The sequence below is a fragment of the Gossypium raimondii genome, chromosome 9, assembly GCF_025698545.1.
Source record: "Gossypium raimondii isolate GPD5lz chromosome 9, ASM2569854v1, whole genome shotgun sequence".
NCBI classification, from domain to species: Eukaryota; Viridiplantae; Streptophyta; class Magnoliopsida; order Malvales; family Malvaceae; genus Gossypium; species Gossypium raimondii.
The window spans coordinates 35,381,592-35,406,053 of record NC_068573.1 but is presented as its reverse complement, the minus strand read 5'-3'; the positions used below and the strand labels follow the sequence as shown (position 1 = coordinate 35,406,053).

Sequence of the window (24,462 nt, the reverse complement as noted above, 5' to 3'; positions counted from 1 at the left end):
ATTAACACCTATTTGCAACCCCAGCAAGATGAGCAACCTTTAACAACAACTAAAGTCCTTACCTTCAACTAAACATTGGTGATTCCACACACAACGACTCCGTTAGGTAAGAACTCCAGTCGCTTAATCTTCTCCTAACACAAGACAACCCCTTTAGTAACGATTACCAAAACCTAAATTTTAATCACGTTAACTAAACTTACCAGAACACACACCAAGAACACCAACAACAATCGAGCCACACCGAACCGGAAAGTGCCAAAGACGAAAGAGAGGAAAAGAGAAAGGAAAATCAACAAAAATAAAATCGGCAGGGGACTGGGAGAATTGAAACGTCTAAAATTTTGGAAAAGAATTGAAAAAAAAAATAAAAATCCCAATTGATAACCCCAAAATCCTTTAATTTTCTACTATTATCACCCCAAATCCCAATATTCTCTCCTCAAATCTCTCCAAATATCCCTCCTCAATTCTCTCTATGACCAGTTCAAACTCCATTTACCAATATTTCAATCCAACTCCACTACCTACACAACTCAAGCAGCAAAATAAATACTCCATTGAGTAACCCAAGACTTGAACCTCAGACCTCACAGTTACACAACACGCCATTTTGCCACTAGACCACGGGCTCTTTTTGTGTCAAATTTTAACCACAATAATTTAAGAACCTACTATCTAGATCCAAGGATTTTATTCACTTAAAATAAAAATTTTGCATAAGCCAAGGCTTGAACCCCTGGCTTCTCAGACACTTCCAAACACTCCTAAATCACTTAACCACTGAAGCAAACATTTATTTATGTCACTTCCTTGCACAACTAAGTATTTATGTGCAGTTCCTAACTGTTCCATTGTTCAAAACCTATTTTTTCTAGGCCCAAAATTCGGGGTGTTACACTTTCTAATATTAAGAAGTCGTTGAATAGCATCATATTTTATTATCCTTTGGAAACTTCTATAGTTTATACCAAGCCTCTTCTTCCCTATATTGAGATATTAAGTTTTTATTTTATTACATTTTAGAAGGTCAACAACTTTATAGCAATCATCTAATGTCTTGGCTCCTTTCATGATATGCATGTTATTATGATCCATCACAACGCAATTACCTTATGTGGATATTGCATGTAACCCTTGATCAAATAGTTGGCTAATAATGATTAAATTTACCTTTAAACCTTGAATTTGGAAAATATTATTAAGATTTGGAAAACCATTAATGTAACAGCCCTAACCCGTATCCATCACCAGAATAGGGTTACAGAGTACTACCAAAGTTTACAAATCAAATTCAGTTAATTCATATAATTTACTATTCATTTCAGAAAACTAAGCATATTCAATAATATTGTCCCTTAAATGGGCCCTCGAGGCCCAATTTATACGTTGGAAACATGTCAGGACTAAACCAGAAACTTAGAGCATTTTTTGTGAAATTTTAAAATTTTCCTTATATGCAAGGGACACACGCCCGTGTGGTCAGGCTGTGTGGCTCACACGGCCACATGCCCGTGTCCCAGGTCGTGTGGGCACTCGAAATAGGGGTGCAAGGTCGTGTCCCACCCTGTGCCCAATTTAGGTGGTATACTGACTTAGTCATACAGTCGAGTCGCATGCTCGTGTGTTAGGCCGTGTGAGCATACTGACTTGCATAATTAAAATGTACGATTCACACGACCAAGTCACATGCCTGTGTGCTAGGCCGTGTGACACACACGGCTGAGACACATGCTTGTGTCTCTGCCCGTGTCAAACTACCTGAGCATTTTGTTTCTCAAATTTAAGGATGCAGGGGGCACACGGCCAGAACACACGCCCATGTGCTAGGCCGTGTGTCACACACGCCCGTGTCTCTGCCCGTGTGGACAAAATAAGGCCATTTCCCAAGCCATATTTCTCACCCATTTTGCTTTGCACCCACATCAACAATTCAGCACATTCCTAAACTAATTTAATACATATAAACTCAGACAATATCAAGTCTCATGCATGACATATCATTTCTTAAATTCATTTATCCAAACTTACCTATTTGGTCATATTAACATATATGTATATTTTACCAATTCATGCATTCTTTAACATACTTATATAACTCCCATCATTTATCCATTATAATAAGCATATCAAACATGTTAATGCCTTATATAATTACATCAAAATATACCAAACACTAGCCATTCTAATGGCTAGTTACAACCAAAACATTAGTGTGCCAATATTGGCTAATTTACTTATACATGTCATTATACTTAAAATAAAGTTTACTTTTTATACCAAAACGAGTTAAAGGATAGTGTGATGTTGCTTCGACCCATGTCTGAACTTTACGAGCTTCCGAATATTATAAAACAGAGGAAATAAAACAAAGTAAGCATATAATGCTTAGTAAGTTCGCATAACGGGAAGTTAACTTACCATTTATTTTCATTAAAATAAACATATAAATGGCATCCAAGCAATTTGACTAATAGCATAAACACACAACTTCATCAATCATGTTAGTCAAATGATTCACATAAAAACCAAGAATATGAATGAGCTCATTATGTAATAACTTTCATATATATATATGCTTTCCATATGATATTTCCATATAACATGTGCATTTTCATGACAAATCTTCTCATTTTCAGTTTAGCCTATGTTAGAACTTTGTCCATTGAATTTATTTCAAATATCGATAGATACACATATAGTACACTTGAAGTGTACAAAACTGTAATCCGTCAATTCATATTCAAAGGTACTCATTAGAGCACATAATCAGGAAGCACTCTCTCGAGCCATATAACAGGAAGCTCATGTGAGCCATGTAATATGAAGCTTATCCGAGCTACAACAAGAAACTCATAAGAGTTTAAAATAGGAAGCTCATTGAGCTTAACTGGTAATTCCGAAGAGTTATTATCAAAGAGCTTCGGATAGCCATATAATAGGAAGTTCAAGCGAGCCATATCAGGAAACTTATAAAGTGCCTATATTGGGACGCTCATAAAGAGTTGCGGTATGTCCGCATTATATGCATGATCCATACCGATCATATAACAATACGCTCACAAAGAGCTGCGGTATGTCTGCAACACATGCAGGATCAATACCGATCGAAATGCTCGCAGGAACCATGTAACGAGAAGCTCGAGAGGGCTTATAACAGGATGCTCTTTCGAGCTATGGTATGCAAGATCACAACCAATATGGGAAATCCTATATCCATCGAATTTCATATATTCAAACGGGACTTGACATTTATCGGGCATTGTCATATATATAATCAATTTCATGTACATAACAATTTCACAATTCATATATAAATACAACATTAAATTTAACATATAAATGTATACAATTTATTTACACGAACTTACTTCGTCGCTTGCTCGTATACGAAAATCTACTAATTCGACACTTTTTTCTTTTCCTCAATCTAACTCTTTATTTGATCTTTTTGGATTTATATAAATGAATTTAACATCAATTTGATACAATTTATATTCAATTCAATTCTCATCCTAGGCAAAATTACCATTTTGCCCTTATACTTTTAATTAATGACAATTTCGTCCCTAAACTCGAAAAATGAAACTCATGCAATTTAATCCTTATTCCAAGCCTAGCTAATTTTTACATATAACATTTACAGCCCATGTATTTCATAAATTTTAGAATTGTTTTCACGAATTTTTCAACTTTACAATTTAGTCCTTAAATCACAATTTCATCAAAATTCACTTTACAAAAGTTGTTTATCTATCAACAACCTTTCATTTTCTACCATAAATTTCATAATTCATGCATATTCATCCATGGAAAACCATAGTACATTGATAACTTTGCAAATTAATTCCCAAGATAACTAAATTAAGCTATTATGATATTAGAAATATAGAAATTACTAAAAGCGGGACTTGAATACTCACCTAATTTGGCCAAATAAGTTTTCTTTCTTCAAGTCTCCATGGCTAGGGTTTCCATAGATTTTATTTAAGAAAGATGATATAAAATATGATATTTTCTTATTTTATTTATTTATCATCTTTTCATATTTTACTTTCCAATTTCATCCTTTTCTTTTCTTATTTTTCCATGGATGAATCATCAAAATATTTACTAACTTCTCTTAATGGTCTAATTGCCATATAAGAACCTCAAGTTTTGAATTCCATAGCTATTTAATACCTATAGCTACTAGAACTCAACTTTTTCATTTTATGCAATTTGGTCCTTTCTATAATTAAACATGTAATGGTAAAATTTTCGTAACAAAATTTTCATATGAATTCTCTACCATAATGCAGACCATGCAATAGTATTAAAATAAATTTTCTTTTTGACTCGGATTTGTGGTTCTGAAACCACTATTCTGACTTCACTGAAAACAGGCTGTTACAATTAAAATTTAGAATCCTTTCCCATGGATCCTTCATTTCTTTTCATCTCCAAATAATACTCATCCTTGGTGATAGCTTTGAAAGTCTTTTCAGCATATAGTTTTCCCCTATCATATGTCTAAACATTTGTTCTAAATGCACCACAAGTTTCATGTAGTTATTTTTAAAGAAATGTGAGCCACAGGAAGGGTTCTCTAATATTTTCTCCTTCACACTTGTTTATGTACAGTTTTTCTTATTGTTCTTAGTTGTGTTGCAACACCTAGGTCTAATATGACAAGGAACACCATAATAGTGACAAATCGATTTGCTCTTTTACTTTTGATAGTTTAAAATAGGTGCTTGATTACTCAACTTTTTGGGATTATCTCAGCTAGTTTTGTAACATCTTTAGCATTCACAAAAACTTTTATAAAAGTAAAGATTGAGGGTTATCAAAGTATCTAAGTCCTTTATGATCATGTTCACATTTTTCTACAAAGATTTCATCTATCTCTATATTCCTAGATCCTAATTTCTTCAAAATTGTTTAAGCAACTACCAGTTCCTTTGTGCTTCGTCAAGCTTGGCTTCAAGATCAACTATAAGAGCATATTTATCTTTTACAAATTCACTTTTTGTTTCCCTTCCTTCATGCAAGTGATTTCTCCTCCCACGTTATCATTGATATTTCAAACAATATCCCATTTATCTAACATGTTTTTGTAGGCTTTTTGTGTCTAGATCTCTGTTGCTTAACCATCACTTTGATTGTTGGTGTCTAACTCTGTCTCTTAATATGTAAGCACTGCTTTTGATTTTCAAATGAAAGCAACGCAGTTGATTGATCTTTATCATTTGCATACTTGCTTTTAGTGTCATAATTACTCTAACTCATATTAAAAGATTTTTTCTTCTTCATTTTCAGGGTGTTTTTACCTAGATGTGACCATATCCCTAACATTAATGTCATTGGATCTCTCTTATATTTTCTTTAGGTTATTCTTCAATAGTTATATATTTTCCTTTTTTGATCATGTCTCATTTTGCTTTTTCAAGATTCATCTCAAACATCTATAAAGATCCAATAAGCTCATCAACATATATTGTGCTAATATTTTTTGTCTCATTTATGGCTGTGACTTTTAGAGGGAATCTCTCAAGAAGAAATCTTAATATTTTATAAAGCAACTTTTCATTTGAATATTCCTCAATTGTGCAAAAGCCTCATTAGTGACGTTACATAATTTTACATGAAATTCGAATATAGTTTCATTTTCAGACATCATGGGATTTTCAAACTTGGTTGCTAACATTTGTATTTTCAACCTCATGAGTAGTCTTGAGTACTGTTTAGGATGTTCTTGTAGAAATACACTTGGAGATACACCTAAATTCTTAAGGATCAATACCATTAAAATAACATTAAATGCATGTGAGTTGAAGTTTACTATCTTATCCTCCTTTGCAGTCCATTTTGCTTATAGACTTACTATTTTTATCTTATTTTTGTTTTTTTACTAGGCCCTAATCTTGTTAAATTGGCTCTCTAGGCTTTCTCATCAATAGATTTGATGAATGCTTACATCATAACCTTCTAGTAGGAATAGTTTATCTTGTCCAATAGTGGTGGTCTTGATGTTGAGTTACCTTCCTTCATTGAATCCAAATCAATAACTAGACATGAGATTGCATCAATTTCTTCAAGTGTTAGCCTCTAATATCAATTAAAAGTGTATTTGATATTAACTTATTGCACATACTTGTTGTAAGTACTTGTTAGAACAAATTGTGATAACAAATAAGAAAAAAAAACACTACTAATTATTTTCGTTGTTCACTGTAAGCCTACGCTTATACGGCTTTGTCTAGAGGTGAATCCACTATTAAAATACAGTACAACCAATTTTTAAGCCTAGCCTATTACTCAAATATTGCAGCCTTATTATTTAACTTTTAGTGTGAATCTTTTCCTTCACCTAGCTTCTCTTATTGAGAGTTATAATCATTTGTCAAATAACAAATTATTTGTACACATAAAATGTTCCTAATAATAAACTATATTGTGTATTTGGCTCGATAAAGACATTAAAAAATGAAGCTTTCTATGAATAAATAGTGCGTGTATAGCTTCAATAAGCTGATCAATTTAGTTTCCTTAAAATAGGGATAAGATGTTGTGTTTATCTTTAACTAGAACAATCCCCTATAAGTTGCTTCTATTATTCATTCGTTTAAAAGTTTTCTCATGTAGTATGGAGTCTCGTAGTTTCTGGCTTCCTTTTAGACAATTAACTAGTTATTTTACTCATATATTTATTTCTATAAATCTATGTAAAAAGTTGCCAACACATGAAATCTAAAATTAGGTTCTTGCCCATGCTGCAGTAAGCAATGCAACAACTCTTTGCACTAATAAATATCTTTATTTCAATGGAGAACTCAAAAAAAAAGAGGTTAAGATGCTTATAAGAAATTTTAAATATTTTTTAATTTTTAATATGTTATCAAAAAAAACAAAAATCAGTTTGCTCTTTGTTCAAATTGATGTCCCAAATGTTGTCTGGATAGATGTTTGAACACACATATGAACAAGGTAATTTAACAACAGTTTATAAACAGAGAGTAAGGTAAGGAGAGAAATCAGCACAAAATATTTCTTAACACAGTTCGAATTCATCAATCTTACTCTGTGCAGCCCGACTTAGTGAATTGTTGGGGATTGACCCTATTAAGCAATGAACAAGCAAAAATAATGGAAGAAATTAAGAAATTGAATACACAAATTTAACGTAAAAAACCCTTCCAAAGAGGATAAAAAATCATGGGCAAAAATAATTTTACTATAGTGAAAAAAATGAAGAGTACAAAAGATGGAGACAAAAAACTAAACCCCAAAACCCAAAAATAAAGAACCCTCAAAATGTAAACACAAAAATTCTCCAAAAGTGTTATGAGTTCTAATCTTTTAATGAGGGTGTTTTCTAAGGTTGTAAAAGAGCCTATTTATAGGCTAAATTCGTATGTCAAATAAATTATGCTAATAAATGCTAAATATATTATACTAATAAATATTAAATCTTCTAGAAAGAAAATATATTTTGTTTAACTTGACTTGCAAGCAATCTATTAGAATTTGGGTCACACAACTCTAACAATCTCTATCTTGACATGAATTCTCACAACGTCATATTTGCCAAAGCCCGCCACAGACCTATCTTGAACTATGCAGGGAATTAACTGAGTTGAATTTGTGCTTAGAAGCTGGAAGACTCCTAGCCTTCGACTTATGCACTGCAAAATCAAAACTAACCCGAGTTTGATTTTCATGAACATAATGCCCTAAATTTTGAAAACTTTTATCCAAAAGAGAACCTATTTTCATCGAAACAGTCATACATTTTTCCCTCTCATGACCAAGTTGCCTCCACTCTAAACGAGTTAACTTCGACTCTGTAACGGATGAGGGACATCCGATTTCACCGGTCATTGTAGAACCTTCTTGAATATAAATATTGTCGGTCCTTTTACCTTTTAGCAAAACAAGAACCTCATGAGACACCTTAATGTCGTTCGACTCGATGTTGATTCTGCAACCTTTCGAGTCTAAAATACTCAAGAAAATGAGATTCTTTCATAAATCAGGTACATACCTAACATCTAAGAGTGTTCTAATCGTCTCATCGTGCATCTTAATTTTGACAGTACCAATACCGATTACCTTACTAGATGAATTGTTTCCCATACGCGTAAATCCACCTTCAACTGAACTATATATGAAGAATCATTCTTTGTAGGGACACATGTGGTAAGACCATCCTAAATCTAGGATCCACTCAAACGTAAACTTGGAGCTATTGCTCGTTAACACTAACAAGAAATTATCACCGCTTTCATCGACCAAATTAGCACCAACTACATCTTTCTCGTTACTCTAAGCAACCTTTTTATTTCGCAGTTTATAACAATCTGCTTTGACGTGACCTAACTTCTTACAATAGCGACACCTTTTGTCTCGTTTCTTTGATGCTACCAAAACGGAAGCTTGCCTATCTGCCTTGCTATCTAAACCAAACTCATTTTTGAATTTGTCTTTACTCAACAAATGACCCTTCCCATCCTCAAACGAGAGTTTGCCTCTACCATAAATCAGGGTCTCCTTGAAAGACTTGTATGAAAAGAGTAAAGAGCAAAATAATAGCATAGTCTGGTTTTTATCGTCAATCTTAACCTCAACATTCTTTAAATCATTCAAAAGAGAAATAAATTGAATAATGTGATCTCTAAGAAGCTCACCTTCATTCATGCAAAACGTAAATAGACGTTGTTCCAACATTAAACGGTTAGCCAGAAACTTAGTCGCATAAAGAGTTTCTGAGGTTTTCTCCATCAATACCTCCTGCAATGCCCTCGCGAGGCACAACTGGATTGCAAATAGGGCCTTTTCATCAAGCTCTTCTCATTCTATCTGATCTAGATTCCCAGGCTTTTTCTCGGTAATGACCTTTTTTAGCCCAACCTGAATTAGAATTTCCAACATTTGAACTTGCCACAGATTGAAATTTGTGACACCATCGAACTTCTCAATGTCAAACCTTGTTGTTGCCATCTTTAAACGGGCTGATATACAAAAAATTAAACTAGCTCTGATACCACTTGTTGAGGGTCGACCTGATTAAACAACGAACAAGTAAAAATAGTGGAAAAAATTGAAAAATTGAACACACAAATTTAACGTGGAAAAACTCCTCCAAAAAGGATAAAAAATCATGGGTAAAGATAATTTTACTATAATGGCAAAAGAACAAAGAGTACAAAAGATGGAGATAAAAAACTAAACCTCGAAACCCAAAAATAAAGAACCCTCAAAATGTAAACACAAAATTCTCTAATAGTGTTATGAGTTCTAATATTTTAATGGGTATGTTTTCTAAGGTTGTAAAAGAGTCTATTTATCGGTTAAATTCGTAGGTCAAATAAATTATGCTAATAAATGATAAATATATTATACTAATAAATACTATATCTTCTAAAAAGAAAATATATTTTGTTTAACTTGACTTGCAAGCAATCTCTTAGAATTTGGGTCACACAACTCTAACATGAATGATTTTATTCAACAATTATTCAGATCTCCTATTGGCTAAAGCCCAATCTAGCAATACATAAACAAGTAATTGCAACCCCAACACCCTAATTGTTACAAATCACGCACCGCAAACAACATTAATTACAATAAGGTTTACTCTCCAACAAATCATAACACAAGAGTGCAAAAATATCGAGTACAAGATACACAAAGAATCATCAACACCTTAACATGTGCGACAATGCAGCCTATTTATAGGACAATAATGAAAACTTCTCTAAGTAACTTTTGATCAGATAAAACTCTTAGTTAAAAGTTAAATTTATCTTTTTAATTATCTTCAATAATTATCCTATAAATTTTTTTCATCTCCAACTAAAAACAACCAGCTTGGTCTCCAAGTAAAATGATAAGGATTTGACATGGAATTGTTAATCCATTCTCCTTCTACTCTTCACAATTTCGATTAGCAGCAACCAATATATAATAAAACATGGCTTGAGGATCATTTGTAGATAGTGTAACAATCCAAAAAGATCGAAGCAAAATGCCAACTTTATATTGCATTTAGTTGTCCTAAAGGCATGTCCAAACTACTATTCAAAGGTTTGTCCAGATAGTTGTTTGAACAAAGGATACAAAACATGCTGTTCAAGGAATTGTTCAAATATGAGGAGAAACTTCAAATACAAGGACAGTTAAGGTCCCAACAATTATAAGATGTTGGTTTTTTGTCTAAGAAAGAAAAATGGATAGATCAAATTTTAGCAATCAAAACTAACTTGTTTTTTTTTTTCATTCCAATACATTTGTTTACATACAAAGTATACACTTAAATAGGAAAATTTTACTAACTGCAACTTGACAAGTTGGCATGTTTAGGTACATAGGATCACTCATTGACTGATTTTTTCCTAATAAACACCAATTACATTAACCTATCAAATTAAAGATAAATAAAATAATTTGACTGCTTTTTTAAACAAGTTGACAACTTGTTGACTTGTATCAAAAGTTTCGGGACAATTTGCACTTGGATTATCCGCTACTTTGACTTGCACTTAGACTGTCCATCACTTTGGCTTGTACTTCAGACTGTTTGCCAAATAATATGCCATTCTTCTGGCGTTTAACCTGTTTACCAAATATGTGAGTTGTAGCGTAAATGTCCACTTTACAACATTAGGCCACATAATGATATCTTAAATTTGTTGTTCTTTTATTCCACTAGATAATATTTCGAGCATTTTAATTGATTTTTTCTTTGGGTTAACTTTTAGCAATAGGCAAAAGAAGTTGTGATCGAAGAAATATGTGTTGGGAATTGGATTTGGCATTAGCAAATATTGCCATATTGTGGAATCCTTAACCACACATTTTTTTTCTTGTTCGTGCATGGTAGCAGCAAGCAAACAATTTTGTAAAAAGACTTGATACTCCATCGTGTTAAGCTGAATATCATAATTAATTGTTAATCTATTCAAAACCTGTCTAAATCTGAATTGTAACATGTCTAAATCATAGGGTAAAATTTGGGTTTTTTACAAAAATATTATAAAAAAATAAAAAATAACCAAAATGTTATAACTTTTTTTATTTACCAAAAAATATATTTTTTTTATTTACCAAAATATATAAAAAAAAACCTGAAAAAAGGCTGTCGGATGTGACGGGACACTGGTCACGCCAATGGCATTGGCGGCACCAATGGTGCCAATGCCATTGGCGGCACCAATGTATAATAGGGGGGTCGGTGGTGGGGGGCAGAAGGAGAGGGAAAGAAAGAAAGAAAGAAAGACAGGAAGGAGAGGAAAGAAAGAAAAAGAAGGAAGGAAAAGGAAAGGAGAAGAGAAAAAAAGAATGACAGAAGAAGAAAAGGAAAGGAGAAGAAAAAAGAAAGAAAGAAGGAAAGAAAAGGAAAGGAAAGGAGAAGAGTAAAAAAAAGAAGAAGAGGGAAGGAAGGAAAAAAAAAAAAAAAGGTAATTTTTTTATAAATTCATTTTTTGTAATATTTGTGTGTTTAAAATTTATGTTATGTACATTATACTTATTTTATTATTTTATTTAGCATATATATTTTATGAAATATATTTAGAATGAAAAATTAATGGTATGTACATTGTTTAGGATTTTTTATGAAATTTACTTAGAATTTGAAATTAAAATTTTAGGAAAATATCATTAAAAGTAAAATGACAAAGAAATATGTTTAAGAAAACATAAAATACGAAAAGAAAAGACGGAGTTGTATATTTATCGAAAATAATAAAATGCGAAAAATGTACATGTAATAAATTTCAAACATAATAAATAGAAATAATGTAAAATTATAAAATTAAAAATTAAGATATTTTTAAAATAATAAAATGCGAATAAAAAATACGAACAAATGGTCAAGTAAGAGTGTATTAGTAAATTTTTAACAAAATTCAGAAATAAATACAAATAATTGAAACAAAATGTACTGAAATAATATAAAATAATAAAATATAAAAATAATATATTTTTATTGAAAGTAATAAAAATCGGGAAAATAATAATACGACCAAAGGGCAGGGGAAAGGGTTTTGTTTCGGGTTTTTTACCAAAAATATTACAAAAAAATATACCAAAATATTATAAACTTTTTTTATTTACCAAAATAATAGAGGAAAAAAAAAGAGGGTGATGGAGGGGAATAAAAAGGCGGCACCAATATGTGGCTGATTGCCTTTTAATCCTTCCTTATTTATTATTTTCTTTTATTCCCCTTTAACACACTAAATTAATAAATTTCAAACATTATGCACTGAAATAATGTAAAATTATAAAAGACTAAGCTTATGATATTTTTAAAATAATAAAATGCGGAGAAAAAATACGAACAAATGGCAGAAGTAAGAGTGTATTACTAACTTTTTTAAATTCAAAAATAATTAATACAAAATATTTCAAAGAAAATGTACTGAAATAATATAAAATAATAAAATACGAGAATAATATATTTTTATTTAAAGTAATAAAAATCGAGAAAATAATACGAGCAAAGGGCGGGGTAAGAGTTATTTTTTTACATCAAATTTATTTAAATAACACACTAAATTAATAAATTTCAAACATTATGTACTGAAATAATGTAAAATTATAAAATTAGAAATTATGATATTTTTTAAATGAATAAAATGCGGAGAAAAAAATACGAATAAATGGCCGAAGTAAGATTTTTTTACTAACTTTTTTTTCAACTTGCAGGCATCGCAATGGCTCGATTGATTCGAAGCGATATTAGACATATCTGATGCGGTTAATAACGCGGTATGATTTATTATTTGTTAATCACGATATCTATTTATTTAAAAAGGATATACGCAGTATATACAAATAAATTATGTTATCGTAATATTTTTTCTGTAATTTAACACTATCAGGACTCGTTCCAAGTATTAAGGGGACGTGTGAGTGTTTTAAAGGAAGCTCTGGATGCACGATTGATGCTGTACCTGGAGCTAGCCGGATTTGGGTCAGTAGCATTGATCCGGTCCTCCGACTTGCGCTTTGATTTATTATCTGCGCTAGTGGAGCGGTGGCGCCCGGAGACCTACACTTTCCATTTGCCGTGTGGGGAGTGCACGGTGACCTTGGAGGATGTTGCATTGCAGCTTGGGCTCTCAATTGACGGGAGTCCCGTAACGGGAGTATCTTCATTTACCGATCCGGCTGCACTTTGCTATCAACTCCTAGGAGAGCCGCCAGAGGACGGTGATAAATATTTTTCCGGCATAAAATTTACATGGCTAAAAGCCAAAATTGGACAATTATCAGCGACCGCCACTGAAGGTGAGTTGATGTGCGCTGCTCGAGCGTACATCATGCATATGATAGGGGCAGTAATCATGCCTGATGCAAACAGCGACAGTGTGCATTTGTCGTACTTGCCCCTGCTAGCTGATTTGTCCACTGCTAGGTCGTATAGCTGGGGTTCTGCCGTTCTAGCAACGCTGTACCGGGAGCTTTGTCAGGTGACAGAGCTGCATGTTAAAGACATCGGCAGATGCCTCATACTGCTGCAGTCCTGGGCGCTTTATCGGATGCCGTTTTTGGCATCCGTTAGTCACCAACCGTATCTGTATCCACTGCCACTCAGGTGATAAAATATAAATTGTCATTATTTATGGTCATAATATATTGAGTAATGTTACCAACCCTAAACCCTATACTATTTTTTGTAGGTGGACGACCCGTCCAGGCATTGGGAGGTCGTGTGATGTCCCGATATACCGCCTCAGGATTGAACAGCATGCCCGGGAAGGGGTAAGCTGCTATTCAAATATTCATGACATCTATTCTATTTCTATATCTTACTCACATGTTATCGGTCTAACTCGTTACAATGTTATTACTCATGCAGTTTATATGGATGCCATACCGGAGGCCAGAAATTACAAATGTTGTACCCTCGTCCGCACTCGTTGATTCCCACATATGGTGCACTAACACACTAATTATAAATTTCAACGTCGTCGAGTGGTATCACGGCGATCGAGTGCTTCGGCAGTTTGGCTGCATCCAACCTATCCCGGATCTGCCGTGCCAGGTGGGGGAAGATCACAGCTTGACAAAGAGAGGAAGATTTCAATTGGATTGGGGAATTAAGTACCGAAAATTAGTTGCACTGTGGAACGATCGATTGCGCCAAATTCCTCAGATGGTTATGGCTACCGACTTGCAACCATCATTAGAGTATACACAATGGTATTATAGTTGCGGGAAGCCATATTTACTTGGAGGCCAGTTGACTGTAATCCCCCCGTACGTGTAGCAAGTTGGGGGATCGAACATAACGAGCTCGATGGATCCGGATGCGATGGCATATTATTCTCCACAACCAGCAGTGTCCGAGCAAGACCCACAGCCAGATCCCGGACAATCACAGTCAAATGTGGATTCACATGGCTATCGTCCGGATTTGGTGGGCGGTGAATATTATCTGAGCTTCACAGAGGGAGAATACGCCTACGAGTTTGAACTGTTTGGATCCCTCCGACCGCAGTACGGCATGCCCGACTCGTCCGACTCATATCCGCAGGATTATGGGACTCATTCCGGTTCAAGCTCGTCGGCGGCGAACGAGCCACAGGACCTTTCCTCTATATTTGCCACACCCCCACCTGTAGACGATGAGGATGTTGGTCATCGCCCAGGCCGTGAGCGTCGACCTCCGCGTAGGTATACCCCCAGGACAACACCATTGAACCATCAATTTTAGGGGTTTAATGCACTTTTTGTATAAATTTAATATTTCTATTTTAATTTTTGCTTACTTCTGAATTTTTTGTATAAATATCCATTATTCTATTTTTTCATTATATTACAGCTGAATCGAATTATGAATGCCTCTATTTTTGATATAATCTTAATAATTCCAAATGCGCACATGGTATTTTATAACTTAATCTGGAAACAATTTGGATACAATTTAAGCGTAAGCATAAGCCGAATAATAAAATTTATTATTAATTAAATTACTTTTTATAACAATATACATAAAAATTTTACAGCATTAGCTCAATTTCGACCCGATCCGGACGACTGTCCAACATGAAAGTTTCGGTTAGGGCATTTATTCCGGCTATGACCACTTAACCTGCATATTTCACAACGCTTTCCGTTAGATTTCTCCCTAATGTCCATCTCATTACGGATTCTACTTGACTGCGGATGACCTATTGGATTCCTCCGTAGCCCTCTGTCTGGGAGAAGCTCAAAAAGTCATCGGCGGCACCTCCCACGTAGATAGGTCAGGCAGGACGGGGAACTCATTCTCTCAGACACGCAATGTGCGCTCCAGCGTGTACACATCATCGACTTATTGTTCAGCATCAAGGTTGACTTTAGCACACGCTGCCACGACATGCGCACAGGGATAATGAAGGGTTTCAAACTTCCTGCACTCGCACCGTATATTCCAGAGATCAACTCCGTAGGACCTAGGTCGACGACTGATGTTCTCAGTAACTCGAAACGTTTCCAGTCGTCGTGAATATATTTCCACGTTCATTGACCTCGCCAACCGACGGTTTATGACCATTGCATCCGTTACATGTTCGACAAACACATGTCCCGCCTGAATTTGGTCGACTTGCTACTGACCCATTCTTGGCATCAAAGTAGTCAGCCTGTAGAAAGTAGCAGAAAATACCGATGCAATCAAAAGATGACGTGTTTTCAACAAGACAGCGTTGATCCCCTCGACTAAATTTATGGTTATGTGGCCATTAACGAAAGCCCTCGTCAAAACTTTGAGCCCACTGCCACGGCTCCATTGTGCGCAACCATTATCGGAAAGATGTGTTTGTCTGCCCCTCCATGTCACTCTCAAGTCGGATCATTCTTTGCCAGAAAATATGTGGCTCTAACTCGTACGCTACATACGTATTAACGAAAAATAAGTTCTAGTAAATCGATAACATCAAACATTACAACTTATATTAAAAATATAAGGTTATCATTTACCCATTGCCACGACTTGTCTCTTCCAGTCTGCATTCTTATAATCTTTATGGAAGTTAGACGCAATGTGACGAATGCAGTAAATGGATCTCCACGGCACACCGGAACGCCTAATAGCTGCAATTAAACCCTTCCCTCTATCGGAGATGATGCAAATGTTATCGTTCCTAATAACATACCTCCGCAGATTTGTGAGGAAGAATTCCCAAGACTCCATGTTCTCTTTATCTACGATAGCAAATGCTATCGGGAGCACGTTCATATCTGTCTTGAGCAACTGCAAGAAGTAGGATCTGTGTATATTTTCCATACAGCCAGGTCCCATCCACCTGCACAAGTGGCTTACAGTGGGGAAATGCCCGCACACATGGATCGAACGTCTAGAACATTCGATGGAAAATCCTTTTTGCCGGCTGTAACTGGTCATCCGGGCCGTAATATGGACTTGTCTGCAACTCAATCACAGTCCTCGGTACGTACTCCCGCATAGTAGCTATCCAACCTTGAAGCTTGTTATACGACGAATCGTAATCCCCATACAGTTGCTCCATCGCCATTTGCTTAGCTATCCATACCTTCCGATATGACACTCGATACTGGAATCGTGCTTGCATTTCTGCAATGAGTACCGAAACTTTGATGGTCGGCATGTCCTTCACCATTGGCATGATACACGTACAAATAGTTTTTGAATCAAGTTTTCCATGATCTTCTGTCATACGTGTTGATGTGCATGTATGAGGACCAACAAATTTTTGTATCTCCCACATCTGAGAACTTCTAATGAATACAGCTCGTACCCGCCAATTGCAGCCTTCCGCTGCCTTCCAACACTTCCCAACATATATTGTCGGAGTAGACACGGAGACTTTATAATCCACTGATATCTTCATGCTGTACCGTTTAATGGCATATATGCAATCTTCTTTACACCTGAATCTCTGGCCTATGAATAACTCTTCATTATCAGATGTTACGGCCAGCCAATGAGAATGAGCTATTTCAGGGTACTCCGAAAACTCAGCTACATACGCTACGTCGGGGTCTATGAGCGACATGTGTGGCCCAAGATTATTGTGTATCAAAATACGCCGCATCTACTCGCCGACCGAAGAAGCGTTAATGCCTTCATCGTTGTTGACATCTTCATCGTCAATATCATCAGGTACATCGTCCACATCGGGATCACCGTCACTATCGACCTCTTCATCCCAATGATCGCCACCACCTTCTTCTTCGCCAGCACCTTCTTCTTCACCACCAACCATATCAACATCGGGTGTAATATTCAGGTCGATATCGATCCCACCCATAGTTGATTCACTATCAACGTATGATATTGGAGCCACCATCCACGGTTCTTCAGCCCAGTCTTCTTCATCAGATGCATTAATATCTTCATTTTGCTCCATACTAACTAACTCAACAAATAAGTGAATCGGTGCATTATTCTCACTCCAATTCCCACAGTAGAGATCGACCATTGTGTCCATGTCTTCGTCGTCTACAAGTTCCATTTCGACGAATTTGACCGGATTTGTCGAAACTGGAAACTTGTAGAAAATTTTTGATATCCTTCTCCCACAACGTCTATGAATTTTTGCATTAATCATTGCCTTCATTTCATCGAACGATACATTTCTATTAAATCTCATTGCTATTTGTTGCCGACATTCAAATACACATCCAACACTTGTTGTCAAGATGACTCCATCGAAATAAACGCATACAAGAAACTTAGCATCCATCTTCAATATTTAATCTGTAAAAAAAACAAAATCTCATAAAAATTCTCGAACAGTAACTAAATTACTTAAAAAAAATGTAATGTTTCAATATGCAATTTTCTACATGAAAATCGTTTAACCACTAATCCTAATAACTAACACACTAATAATATTAATAATTTTATACTCAAAATAATACACACTAAAATTATTAATTTTACTAAAAATAAACTAGCTAACTATAATAATAATACTAGTTTTTACTAACTAGTTTATTTTGGTAAATAAAAATAATAACTAACCATGATAATAATACTAGTTTTTTACTAACAATAATACTACTAAGTTACATCTTAATACATTAATAACATCTTAATACTAACAACAACAACAACAACAACAACAACAACAACAATAATATTACTAACTAAAACTATCAATTTTAGTTTTATTAATCTTAATAACTAAACTAAAACAAAAATATTACAAAATATACAAAACAATAACAACAATATAATCAATTATTTTTAAAAAAATACATTATCAATTATTTTTAAAAAAATACATTCTTTTTCTCTTCTCTTTCTCTCTTTTTCTCTTCTTTTCCGCAGCACCTCTTCTTCTTCTTTCTTTTTCTTCTGATTTTTCTCCCTTCAGCTGAACAGAGGTCGTGTTTATAACACGAGTAATGCCGCCAATGGCATTGGCACCATTGGTGCCACCAATGGCATTGGCACCATTAGTGCCGCAAATGGTTTTGGCACTTTTGGTGCCGCCAATCGTTTTGGCGTGACCAAGGTGCCGTCAAATCGGTGCAAACTTTTTTGTAAGTTTTTTTGATATATTTTGGTAAATAAAAAATATATATATTTTGGTAATTAAAAAAAGTTATAATATTTTGGTTATTTTTTATTTTTATAATATTTTGTAAAAACCGTAAAATTCATCAAAATACATACACATGAATTATTAATTACAAGTACAATAGTTTTAAAATAATTACCCTTAATAATAATTTAATAATATAATTATTGAATATATCAGTATAATCGTTGAATTGATATATCAATAGAATTTTTTTTAATCGATATGTATTTAGAGGGTAAAAAATATTATTCTTATATTTTTTAAAAAATATTTTAGTATTTTAATTTTAATTAAAAATGAAAGAAAGTATTTTTTTTTCTTTCTGGAATCATGAAGATGAGTAGGAAACTAGCTGCTAGCCACAGCCATGCTTTTGTCAATAAAAAATGTCACAAAAAGGGAGACCAGGCGTTATGGAAAGATGGGCATTAGGTTCTGTCCACCCAACCTAAGCTTTATTAAGTTTTCATTTTTTTTTTTGACTTTTATTTCTTTCATATTTCTTCTTTGCTGAATAAGGAACAAGCACTGCCTTTTGGATTCCCACTTGCACTCACAACCAAAAATATAAAAAAGAAATTAGGACAACGGATATATATATATATATATATATATATATATATATATTTTTTTTTTCTTCTTCTTTTAAGGACACATATTACTGCTATGGAAAATAGCCTTTTAATTATTTGGCTTATAAATTCTTTTATATTACTTTTTACTATCAAAGGAATATGATTCATTTACATCTGACATACTTGGTATTTAATTACTTCTCATGTTACGTAGTTTGTTTTAAATTTATTAAATATAATTTTATGACTTTAAAAATATATATACTAATTAAATGAGATTTTTTAAACTTATAATAAAAGAGTTTGAAAAATAATTGAAAGAAAAAAATATTTTTACAACTCATAGAAAAATATTAAGTAATTAAATAAAAAATTAATGGTAAACACTGTTATCCGTAAACAAGTAAAGTTTACAAAGAACTATTACTTTAATCATTACCTTTAATATAATATTTCACAACATAATAAACCGCATTCATAATTATGTAAATATTATTAAAATCAAATAATAGTAAAACTATTGAATATCAAATCATAAAAACTAGACGTCTCAAATAATGATGAAAATTATATATTTTTGGTGATAGAAGTAAAATATATTAAACAATGCTAAAATATGATTTTTTCAGTAATTTTTAGATGTTATTTTAATGAAAACATATTATTAATGGATATATTTGTATACCTAAATATTAGTTTTAGTTGGTATATTATTAAACATAATTAAGTGATAATTAATCGAAAATAATAAAATTAATTTAATATGGAAGTTTAATTAAGTGATAACAACTATTATATTGATAATGAAAACATTCTTAATAAAATAATTATAATTATAACTATTTTGTACTAATATTTTTAAGAACGTAATGTTATATTAAAATTTAATAGAAACATTATTAACAAAATAATTATTTTTATATTGTATTATAGATTTTATATATTTAAAAATATAAGAAACATTTATACTATAAAATACTAATTCTTAATCGATTGATTTATTTATCTTAATTTCTCAAATAGATATGAGTCAAACTATTTGTCGAGTTAAGATTTGTGTTGAATTGAACCGATTTGATTAGATGCAATTAATATTTATAAAAATTAATATTTAATTAAATTATAAATATATCTATTTTCTTTTGAATTTTGACATATAAATTAAGAATAAATAAATATATACATTATATATTAAGTTATCAATATATTGATATGATCTTTATATATATAATGTTAATCTCACACATTTAAAATAAAGTAATATTTATTTAATAAAAAACTTGTATTTTTGTTATTTTTAGTTTATCAAATTATATTCAACGATGTCAATTGAGGCTTAGCTTGATTGGTATGGGCATTGTTACCAATGCAGGAGTACGTAAATTCGAGTGCACTAAAGCGCATTATCCTCCTATTTATGGGTTGGGGAGGGGTTATGCGTAGTTCTAGGCATTATATTAAAAAAATTATATTCAACGATTTTATAGATTTATAATTGTATTAATTAAGAATATATTATGTTATTTTTTAATTAGAACCTTTAAAAGATATGATCAAATTAATTAATTTCACATTAATATAACATCATATTAATTAACATTTACTTAATTTTACTTTTATTATTATCACATTATAATAATCATAAATTATTATTCTAATGTTAATTTAATAATATAATTAACAATAAAAAGGTATTCTTGTCAATTCAAAAGATTTTTCAAACTTGTGCTTTTATATATATATTATAGATTGTCGAATATAGATTTTCATTTATTTTGCATTGTTATATATTTTTGATCAAACTAAATTTAGCCATCTTATTAATAAGTTATGTTTGTCCAAATTCGATTTAATTCTATTGGGGCAAATATTTAAAATGGTTGCCTAAGTGCCACATGGAAGTGGCCCCTTCCACAATCACTATGACAAACTGGTACTTGCCATATTTGAAGTTGGTAATTTATTGAAATAAAACATTTAGGCTTTGAATAATGTTGATATGTTGTATGTATACAAGCCTGGCCTTGAAGACAATTCCATTTAAAGCAACTTTCCTTGAAGATTGGATTGGATCGAATTATACAATCAGATCCCTTAGATTGTAGAGATCTAATTGGGATAGCATTCAGATACCACTGAAGAATGAATCTCCAACAATTCACTTTACATTGATCTTTATTAGTGTATTATATTTTACTATTTTATAGTTTTTGTTTAGTATGAACTGAATTGTAATTGATCTCTAGTATATTAGTAAGTTTTGAAATCTCTTATATATTGAGAGACTTGTATAGGTTTTGCAAAGAGCATTGAAAGCACTGATTTATTCATTTTGGAACGCTTTATTGAGTGTATTTGAGAGAGTAAACTATTTTGTTTACTGCCTAAGTTCTTAGGGGAAAACCTAAAGGTGAGTGATCTAGGTGTTTAGATACAAAAGTGAGGTTACTATACTGAGAGTATGAAAGAACTTAAATCACTTGTAGTGGGGATTAAAGATAGTGGATTTACTCATCGAGCTAGGTTCCATAGACAGAAAGAAATCGGATTGTATAAACAATAATTTGTGTCATTGTTCTACTTTGTTTTTCAAATTGTTCACCGCAGCGAAAACCAAAGTGGTCACTGCAAACAAGCTCTTCCATTCAACACTTTATTTTTATATGTAATTAACAACTATTTGATTCAACACTTGGTATCAGAACTCTCCACTTAACATAGCTAGTGGTGTTTCTTAGTGTTGTTGGTTGATAAATATGGATGTATCTTTGACTATTCGTCCCCTTATGTTAGACAGTGGCAACTATGCCTATTGAAAGGCAAAGATGAAAGCTTGTATCAAGTCCACTAATGAAAAGGCAAGCCACTCTCTTCTCATTGGATGGCAAACACCTATGATTGACACTGAAGCTAAAAGAACTCTTATATTTGAGTTGGAATGGACTACTAATGAGGAATGTCTATATAATGTCAACTCTAAAGTATTATATGTTATTTTTTGTGGTATCGATTTGCAAGAGTTTAAGAGGATCTCGAAGTCTATTATTGCCAAGGAAGCATGGGACATGCTTCAAACAACCCATAAATGAACTAGCATAGTCAAGTAGTCCAAGATGCAAATGTTGACCACCAAATTTGAAACTCTAAGAATGTAATATTTAGAGATCACTGGTGAATTCTATTCTAAGCTTTGTGATTCATCAAACCATGCATTTGCTTTTAGACAAGAGTACTCCAACATAAAGTTGGTTAGTAAGGTGATGAATTTTTGCCTGAAATATTTACCATCAAAGTCACATCATCGAAAAGGCTAAAAACACTAAAATTTTGAATATTGATGAATTAATAAAATCCTTATATGTTTTTTAAATGTACCTAGCTACAGCGAGACGTGGCAAAACCAAAAATGAAAGGAGTATTGCTTTACAAGTGACAAATAAAGCACTCACTTCTAACTCCATTGCAATTGCAGAACTTCAAGAACAAATTACTTTGCTCACTTGGAACTTCAACAAAGCTTTCAAGAAGTAGTACAGAAGATTCAAAAAGTTTGAGGCCACTAAGAGTATTCCCAAGAACAAAGCTAAAGGTGTTGTTATCAAAGAAGAAACTAAAAAAGAGAAGGAGAAAGGATTCCAGTGCCATGGATTTGTACGCAATGTCTTATCAATGGTGCACATTGTCCTACCACAATTATTAGCTAAGGACCATAAGAATGAACCAATCCCATGAACTTTTGAATCCCAAGTTAACCTCCAAGTAATGTATAATCCCAGGTATCTCATTCATTCTTTTTTGTAATCTCCAACTAATTGTTACCCTACTCTTTTCTTTCCAAGTCTCCTTCATTTTCCATTGATTTCTTTATTGACTTTGTAACTCCCCGATACCTGACCCGATCATTAGGTCTGAGTTACAAGGTATCACACTCGTTGCCGAAGCAACTACAATCAATTTTTTTATGATTTATACCATTGAAAAATTAATTACAATCAAAACATGTTTGCAACACGTTAAACAATTATTTCTGGGTATTACACAAGCTTACGAAAGATCTAAAGTTAATTCAAGGTCAAAAAGAACCAAATTGTAAGAATTTCAAAACATCAGGTTGATGTCACAATGCCAAAGGGTTTCTTGTCGCGACGTAACATATTGAGTGGGCCTCGTCATAGTGACTGAAACTTGATGTCAAACCTTGACATGATAGCCTGGTCTCGTCGCGACAACCGTTGTTTGACGTTGTGACATGACATACTATTTTCAAATGGTTAAGTTTTGGTCCCTATTTACAAACACCTAAAAATTTTCAAATTTAATTGCAATTATAATTCAACCAAATCAATAAAACTAATGAATTCCATTAAGTCCAAAGTACCATTTATACACACATACATTCATTCTTTTCAACATTTCATTCAAGTCCTTTATTAAGTTAATTGGTGTTTATATACCAATACGTATGAACATTTTACCAATTATGCTATTGATATACCACAAAACATAACTAACCATAAATTGTGATATTCACCATTTCATATATATATGACATATGACTAATTCAAAATACTAATCCAATTCAACCTAGGTACATGCCATATAACCAACAAAAAAAACTATACAAACATTGTTGAGTCTAAGATCTTTATCTAGATGCTGAAGTTGATGCTCGGGACCTTGATATGAACCTAACCTGTGCAAGGAAAACAAATTGTATGCTGAGCAATAAAGCTCAGTGGTATTTCTATGATTCAAATTAAAGCATTACAAGTTTATATCAATTGCATACATCAAATTCAAATACCATTAACAACCAATTCTTACATAATTCATGCTAATCTTCAATTGCATATTAACATATATATACACCGCAAAGTGTACTAATTATAACAAATGAATCAACTATGAATAACTTCAATAATAAGCTAGCTAATCATACCATACCAATATCATTAATATTCATATTCCTATTCAATTCAACACATTCGATCAAACCCATATTTCAATTTTGAATCAAATCGATCTTTTCTTATCTTACCATATTGGCTTTCAGGCTCTTTAATCAGTTCGCATGGTCTTTCACATGCTATCGATAATCAAATATCATTTATAAATACATGTAATACATATTTATAAAATTTAATCCATTTCAAATATCAGTCAACCAATTCAAAATTTATATTCCCTATTAACATGACTCGGACTTGAACGGATACACGGATCTGAACCAACACACCAATTTGGCACGTAGTGCCTCATCAGAACGCCCGGAGTAAATAGATTGCACCCAGCGCTCATTGGTATAACAAGAATAAAAGTTGTGTCTTGCACTCATCGGAACA

General features: G+C 32.9%; 1 protein-coding gene across 1 annotated transcript; it reads left to right on the top strand.

The window, feature by feature from the left end:
- Positions 1-12,932: 12,932 nt before the first annotated feature.
- On the top strand, positions 12,933-14,260 carry LOC105797672 (serine/threonine-protein phosphatase 7 long form homolog). The gene is made up of 3 exons (XM_012627611.2): positions 12,933-13,585; positions 13,671-13,752; positions 13,850-14,260. Exons 1-3 carry the CDS (start codon positions 12,933-12,935, stop codon positions 14,258-14,260), a joined length of 1,146 nt encoding a protein of 381 aa, XP_012483065.2.
- The last annotated feature ends 10,202 nt before the right edge of the window (positions 14,261-24,462 follow it).

Excerpts from the sequence above, each read along its gene's own strand:
- LOC105797672 (XM_012627611.2), top strand. The coding sequence starts at position 12,933 with ATGCTGTACCTGGAGCTAGCCGGATTTGGGTCAGTAGCATTGATCCGG. Across the intron at positions 13,586-13,670 it reads CTGTATCCACTGCCACTCAG|GTGGACGACCCGTCCAGGCA; the intron begins GTGATAAAATAT and ends TATTTTTTGTAG. Across the intron at positions 13,753-13,849 it reads AACAGCATGCCCGGGAAGGG|TTTATATGGATGCCATACCG; the intron begins GTAAGCTGCTAT and ends TTACTCATGCAG.